This window comes from Otolemur garnettii, unplaced genomic scaffold (assembly GCF_000181295.1).
Source record: "Otolemur garnettii isolate 467f Iridium unplaced genomic scaffold, OtoGar3 scaffold00013, whole genome shotgun sequence".
Taxonomy (NCBI): Eukaryota; Metazoa; Chordata; class Mammalia; order Primates; family Galagidae; genus Otolemur; species Otolemur garnettii.
The window spans coordinates 5,829,817-5,837,547 of record NW_003852408.1 but is presented as its reverse complement, the minus strand read 5'-3'; the positions used below and the strand labels follow the sequence as shown (position 1 = coordinate 5,837,547).

Sequence of the window (7,731 nt, the reverse complement as noted above, 5' to 3'; positions counted from 1 at the left end):
TTGAGGCCCCATCCTAATGCCATAGTCCATTTAATGAAACAATACAGATGCCAAGTCTATACACAGATCTTAAGAGTTTAGGTTAGAGCTATGAAAATTGCTTCCTTCAAATATGGTCAGCTTTCAGAAGCACTGGCAGAGGAGCCAACAGAAATCGTGAATCTCAGCCTACACATGACAGAACGTGAACGTTTCTGTCACTGCGAGGACCATTCCTCATCAGCCTTCAAGACACTTTCAGAAGTCTCCTTGCCTTCTTTCCCTATATGTATTCACAGAATTAGGACTAGCTTTCTGTTTTACTCACTTAACTGGAGTACATATGCTTTACTACAATGAAACAAGCAACATGCTTTTGTTACAGCTTTCTGTCTTTAGTTCATCTTTAAATCAATGTCGTTTCCTCATTATAAATACCCTGCTTGCTTCATTGTCTTTATTTATGAAGTATTTTAAATGGTGGGTTCATGGAATCACTTTTGGTTCACGTATTAAACTTTGACACTCATGTACCAGAATTCCCTGTCCTGCTCATCTGCTCATCCATAAGTTGTCTGCAGTGTTATTCGTGGAGGTTTGGTTCCCTGAATGGGAGTATACACTCTAAACAAAGAAGGCAGCTTCTCCTCAGTTCGGGGTGGAACACATCCATTGCTGTAGTTCTCTTTTCCAAAGCTGTTCGTTCATTTCAGTTAATTTTGATGTGTAGGGTTGCAGAAGTACAAGTACTTCTTTGTAGCTAGTTTTTGAAAACAATTCAAAATGTTTATTCTTTGATTTGTTTATTTTCGGGGGGGAAGTAAGGGGTGGGGGAAAGGGGGCAAGAAAACTAACAAACTGAGAAAAGTAAAATAAAAATTGCTCAGCTGAAGTTTTATAAATATCTGATGTGAGTGTTTTTCTCTTCGTTTGCTGTGCTTGTGTAAACAGTGTGACACCATCGCCACCACAGGCTCGGGTCTGTCCTCCCCATATGTTACCTGAAGACGGAGCTAATCTTTCCTCTGCTCGTGGCATTTTGTCGCTTATCCAGTCTTCCACTCGTAGGGCTTACCAGCAGATCTTGGATGTGCTGGATGACACTCGCAGGTGACTGGCTGTCAGTGACTCTTGCTGGCTGTGTTGCATACTCTTTGGCTTCTTATCTAGTGGACTGTGGTGTCTTCCTTTTACGTTTGCACCTTCTGATCTCTTTCTAAGATGCAATGGTTTGAAGTAGCTTGCTTTGCTTTCTTTTAATTTGAAATTATTGTCCAAAATTCACATTTCATGGGACTACATTAGCTTTCTTTTTGTTAAGGAGACTATTTACTAACTATGTATGGAAGGGAGAAGGCTTTTTCTCCAAGGCTGTGCTAAGTGATTGGGTCCATTCAGGGGTATGCTGAGGGACACTGTTGGATTGAGTGTGGGATGTTGGGCTGAAGCATACTAGTTTTCTTTAGTAAGTCTTTTGATTTAACCATTTATGATATGAATTCGATTGGATTCATTGAGTAGATCTAAGACGGTGATGTCAGTGTAGCTGCCAGGACATTGTTCCCCTTTCCTCCTTAATTTTGGATTTCTAGGCCTATATTGAAAATCCCAGGAGCTATTATCTTTTTAATAATACTGATATTTTTCAGTATTGGTAACATCTCACTTTTGAATATCTCCAAGTAAAATCATAACATACTTAGACTTGTTCATATAAATAATTTTTTGTAGTTATTTCAAGTACTTTTTGTCCTTGTTCCTACATGGTATTCTTAAAAAAGAGGAAATTAGAGGAGCTTTTTTGGCATAGTGTGGGAAAGTTTCATTTCAACTCTGAATATTTATCTAGTTGCTTCTGAGAATTGGGGTTTGAATTTTTATTATTAGTTTTTTAGATTGTTAATTTTTACATTTTAAGGAACTCCCAACAAATTAAGCTGGCCCTTCCAGTAAATCTTACTTCTTCCCTTAGGAACCAATTAGTATTCTAGCTTGCTCTGAACAATCTTTTTCTTGTTGAGTGATTTTAATACTCACACAGGCCCCAGGTATTTCACTGTACATCATGAGCACCTAATCTTAACTGTTTACCATGGTTGGATCCATGCCTTTTTAAACCTTCTTGGAGTTAATCTAATGGTATGTATTTGGACACAGGGCTGAACTACACAGAGCTTAAAGAGAACTCTCGTGGTGAGAGGGAATTATACACACACACACACACACATATACATGTATATTTCTTGGCCCCCCCCCATACAAGGGTTTACAATCCCTTTTATGCTCTGGGAATCTTCAAAGACTATCTTGGACTGTTTGGAAGCTGTAAGAAGTGTCAAGGTACAGAAGAAAAAGCATGGATTCAGTGGATCAGTCAGATTCAGTCTTGATCCACCCACTTAAGCTGCATGAGGGCCTTGAACAAATTGCCGAGCTGCTTTGGGCCTCATTTTTCTCATCTGTTAAAAAAAGAGGAGGGCAGATAATAACACCTAGTTTTCCAGATTCTTTTGAGGAATTTTCTGCCCTTTTCTATCTTTATAGCAATAGGGACAGTAACCTCAAATTCTTTAGTATGCCAGGAGCTCTTTGAAAAGATACTGTAAAATACCTGACACCTTAAGAACATGTGTTTACGAAGGCCTGTTTTCTCCTTTCTTCTTAAAACAGATTTATTCTGCCCCAGGTATCCTCCTGTGTATCTTACTAAAGTGCTATTACAGTGAAAATATCGGAGCCAGGAAGATGTTTCTAAATCCTGTGCAGCTTTAGCAGTAGCTGGATGACAGAGCCCTTCAGCACACGGACAGTTCAGTAATGTGATATGGAATGTGTGAAAAGGAGGATTTTTTTTTTCTCCCTAATGGAAAAAAAATTTTGCGTCAAGACCAAACATACAAAATCAGAAATTTTACTAATGTAAACTTCACTTTCTATTTTCTTATTATGAAAAACCTTGAGTGAAATTTTATTTTAGTTTTGAATATCATAGTGAATTGGTTACTAAAAAATGCCCTGCCTGGGAAGGAATGATCTTTTCTTACTTAAATTAAGATTTCTGAAATTCATGAAGTTGCTATGTTAAGGGTACTTTGCTCCTGGATCCATTTCTAGTCACCCTGGAGCCTGGAGGGCTAGATTCTCATCAGTCTTACTGATGCCTTCCTTCATCATTGAAAGGGTTTTTTCTTTTTTAAAGTTGTATTCAAATGCTCTTATGATCTAAATGTTGAACAAGATTTGATCAGAATTTTAAGTGCCAAATAAGTTTTTATTTCTACTACGAGTGTTTAGTGTGACTTTTCAGATACAAGAAATAAGAATGTAAATGGGAGGATTTCTTGAGGTCAGGAGTTTAAAACCAGCCTGAGCAAGAGTGAAATGTTATTTCTACTAAGAATAAAAAAAAAATTTTGCCAGGCTTGGTGGTGTCCACCTGTGATCCCACTTACTTGGGAGGCTGGGGCAGGAGGATTGCTGGAGCCCAGGAGTTTGAGGTTGCTATGAGCTGTGAGCTGCACTCTCTTGCCTGGGTGAGGAAAAAAGATGAAAGAAAGAAATAGGAATGTGAAATTTGGATAATGTTCTACTTGCATGATTATAAAATAATCCTGCTTATAAAATCTTTAAGTGCTTTATGTTCCTTGCTCTGTAAATCATTTTTTTTTCCTTTCTAGTTTATTACTCTTGGCTGCTAATGCTAATGTAATATCTTATCTTTGGTCTTATCACATATAAGGTATGCTTGATTTAAGCTAGAACCCTTTGGCAGAAAGACACAAAAGCTTTCTGCTCGCTTTATCATAAAATAAGGTTGAGTCACAGTTGTTTAACAAGAGTGATTTTTTGTTGATACATTAAAGGATACTGTCAATAGGTTTATGTACCGTATATATTTTTTTCTTATGAGAACTTAGATGATCTATTCTAAACCAAGCTCAACATGAAAATCAAGTTAAGTCCTCAGTACACGTTGGGAGTTTATTTACACAGGTCACTGTTAGACATTTGGAAAACTAATATATTGAAATTTTACCAAAACACTTGGGGAAAGCACCAGGTGTGTTCTTTGGTCAGTGGCAGTGGAAATTAAAATGCTATTACAATTGCTTCTTTGCTGATTAGGAAGTACCTATATCTGTTAGAGCTATGTATCTCATTCTCCAATGGAAAATATTAATATTTTTTAAAAAGAAGCCGGGCATGGTGGTGTGCAGTGACATTCGCAGCCTCTGTGGAGGGTGGGGGGAAAGGAGCTCTTGAGTCTGCAGTGTACTGTGGGGGCTCCTGTGAAGAGCCCCTGCACTCCATTTTAGGCAGTATAATGCAGACCCTTGTCTAATAAAAAATAAAAATAAAAAAGAAACTTAGTTCCTAAACATAATAGCATTATTCAAGTATTGGTAGATGGGTCATGCTCAAGTTTTTTTTGTTGTTGTTTGTTTGTTTGTTTGTTTTGAGACAGAGCCTCAAGCTATCCCCCTGGGTGGAGTGCCGTGGCGTCAAGCTCACAGCAACCTCCAACTCCTGGGCTCAAGTGAGTCTCCTGCCCCAGCCTCCCAAGTAGCTGGGACCACAGGAGCCCGCCACAATGCCCGGCTATTTTTTGGTCGCAGCCATCATTGTTGTTTGGTGGGTCCGGGCTGGATTTGAACCCGCCACCTTAGGTGTATGTGGCTGGCGCCTTAGCCACTTGAGCCACAGGCGCTGAGCCCATGCTCAAGTTTTATTTTTAGGAGGACTTGATTATTTCTACACAGTTTATCCTTGGCAGATTGTACTAGCTTTGGGTGAATAGAATAAGAAACTGATGTGTGAGTAATTTATATTTTGGGCAAGTATCCCTAGTAATAGATCTTAGAAGACTGAGATAGTGCAAAGTTGCAGTTGATACAATGCTATTTGTAATTTTTCTTTTAAAAAATGTGAATTGCTGGTCTCAAAGTATTTATTGTAGCAGTTTATATTTTTGTAGCAAAGAAGCATTTATTTAACTCATATATTTATTCAAAAATGTCAGTATACAAGTTAATGCTGGTGTCTGATACCCATGGATTTCCTTCCCTTTGCCACTCTACAAAGCTTCCTTTTGAAAAAACTTCTTATGTGTATTAAATCATACGTATGGTAGAAAGTGGTGCTTGAATGAAGTTTCTAACTTTGCCAAATACCTGTCTAATTTACTTTTATATTATATGTGTCAATTGCCAGTGTGAGAAGACAAAATGAAATGCGTTATGAAAGGTAACTGGATTATTTTCTGGCTCTGCATTATAAAGGGAGATCTCTGTGGTGGAACATGTAGAATATGGCAGACCCAATTGAACATAGTAGTGTGCATTTTTAAAAAAAGATCTAGGAAGCACACAGCAGTGGCTTCATTTAGTTAGCCATTTTCATATTAGCATAATTTAAGGTTGTGGTTAAGTAAGTTTTTCTAATACCACAGAATAAATACTTTAGTTGGATGGGATGAGTTTAAAACCCATCTCAAGGATATGTGATTTATTTAGTCAACAAAAGTCTTTGAACCCCTTATCCTCTGGGCTTCAGAAATGTATTCTTTAAGTACTAAAGGCACCTTTGGGACATGTGGAAGCTAAATAAACATTAAAACTTCAGTTGTCAGAAAACAGCGATTTGTATGGTAGAATTCTACAGCTATTCCAACTTAGAGGAAAAAATGGCATGTGCTATAATTATTGCTTTGATACTTAAATTCAGACCAATCTAGATCAGTTACTTAGAGAATTAGACATTGAGAAAATGGGATTTAATAATTCTTAAAATCTTTATATGGTTCCTGTAACCCAATGTCCTTTATGTTTAGTAAATATTACTGATTACTTTGGGGAGAAATGACAAGTGAACACATGGAGCTTTTGTTTTCTGATTTAAAAAAACAAAATTTATTGGAAAGGTTACTACTTGTCTAGTGCTGGGACTGAGTGAAAATTCCCCCAAGGCACTGCCTGTCAGGCCTGGCTGTCCTGGCTCAGACTCATGTGCTGTCGCCTGGCCTCTGATCTCTCAGCTTCAGAGCTGAGGCCTGTGTCTTTCCTCTGGGGAGCTGAGAGTTTGAATGAGGCACAGCTACATTGAGACAGCAGGTGCCAGTCAGAACGGATGAGGTGAGAGAGAAGGAATTTCGAGAAAGGGCAAGTTCTTGAAATGATTAGTTTTTGAGATGGAACTGTTTGTCAGATTAACAGCCATGACCAGGCGGGTGCAGTTACCCCGTTCCTGATGTGCTTCTGAAGTTGCTAGTGATTTTTTTCCAACTAGAATAGAGGAATTACACTTTTAAAACAGCCTCTGTCTTAAATGGTATAAAGTAAGTCATAAGCACCAAAACGAATATGTGTTGGAGCTGTTTTACTGCATAAACCCAGATTCCCTTTGTTTCTTTAGTCAATCGTAAAGTGTTAAAGTTCTGAAAACCATAAAATGGAGAACATAGGAGACAAAGATTTTTAAAGTATTAAATATTATATTGTATTGAAACATACAATATAATCCAATTTGACATTTATTTGTCTTCTTTTTGCTTTCATTTTATTACTTCTCTGTTTCCTGATTCTGTCTTGTGCCTTCTCCCGCAAAAACCTGCCTTAGACCTGTGTTGCGTGGTGGGTCTGCCGCCGCCACTTCTAATCCTCATCATGACAACGTCAGGTAAATTTTGAGACTTTGTAATTACGAGGGTAAATGGTTGACAGAATCTGTATTTTGTAGGCATAACACATGTCGTAGGCATGCCTTTATGTTACAGTCTGAACCGCTCAGCTTTCCGTGATGAGTATGTCCTGCAGCTTTCTACGAACAAGGAGTCTGATCAGTGATGACATTTGGCAGACAGGCTGAGGGGCAATGTTTAAGAATTAAGATGTTGTATGATATGAATATCTGAAATGTCTTACTTAAATGCAATTTTAATAGCTTAATAGGAGATCCTTCTAAACATTGAACAATCTGCTAAAACACTTAGATCTTGGTTTAGGTTCCTCATTTTTAGTTGCTGCCTGGGCTGTCTACCATTTCCTCTTTAGGTGTTAATGGTCTATGAAGGCACTTTTAGTACGTGGATAAGCCTCTGCGTAAGGTATCACCTTCCTGGAGGAAATGAGCACTGACAAGCTGACAATTTGGGAAGTGGAGCAACTAGGAGGGGAATTTAGTTTTAAACATTTTTGTCATCTGCTGTTTTAAGCCTTTCTCTCTTAATTTTGCCCCCTTCTCACTTTCAGACACGCTTAGCCTGAGTAATTATTTCTTCCTGTCATGCACAAGGGCAGACACAATGGCATGTACAAATACTCCGTGGTTCTCAAGTGCCCAGATCCCCACTTAGTTTTCCCATCTTCTGAGAAAACAAAAGCTAAAGCTGATTGGTATTCGCAGATGCTGTCGCTGTAATTTTTTCAGAGCCAGTTTTATTTTAAGCAGTAATGTATTATGCATAGTAGTAGATGTAAAACTAACAGCATTATTTCTGTGATTAGAAGACGGGGTACATTTGTTCAAGCAGTGGGAAGGGGGTAAACACCAGTTTCTTGTTAATATGGAATATGAATTGGAGGAAGTAAAAAGTGTGCCTGTAGAGGTCCCTTATCATCCTGTCGACTTGTTTTTGCAATTTTAACTCAATTCATTATAGTTTTCCATTGTATTTTTCTTGAAATTTATCATCCTTTTCCTTTGTGAAAATATTTTCAGCCAGTGGTTTGTCTTAGCCATTCTTTTTTTTTTTTT

The 7,731-nt window shown here is 38.0% G+C and overlaps 1 protein-coding gene across 15 annotated transcripts in view; it reads left to right on the top strand.

The window, feature by feature from the left end:
* Positions 1-7,731, top strand: part of MFF (mitochondrial fission factor) — a 35,324-nt gene that overhangs the window by 23,990 nt on the left and 3,603 nt on the right. For 6 of the 15 annotated variants that reach the window (XM_012802240.2, XM_012802239.2, XM_012802236.2 and 3 more), the window contains 3 exons: positions 931-1,089; positions 5,191-5,223; positions 6,595-6,654. The exons of 3 other annotated variants lie outside the window; for them this stretch is intronic. In XM_012802240.2, the coding sequence (XP_012657694.1) occupies positions 931-1,089; positions 5,191-5,223; positions 6,595-6,654 (252 nt within the window). The remainder of the gene's footprint in view (positions 1-930; positions 1,090-5,190; positions 5,224-6,594; positions 6,655-7,731) is intronic. 6 more of the 15 variants (XM_003784889.3, XM_003784890.3, XM_012802234.2 and 3 more) reach the window with 2 other exon arrangements.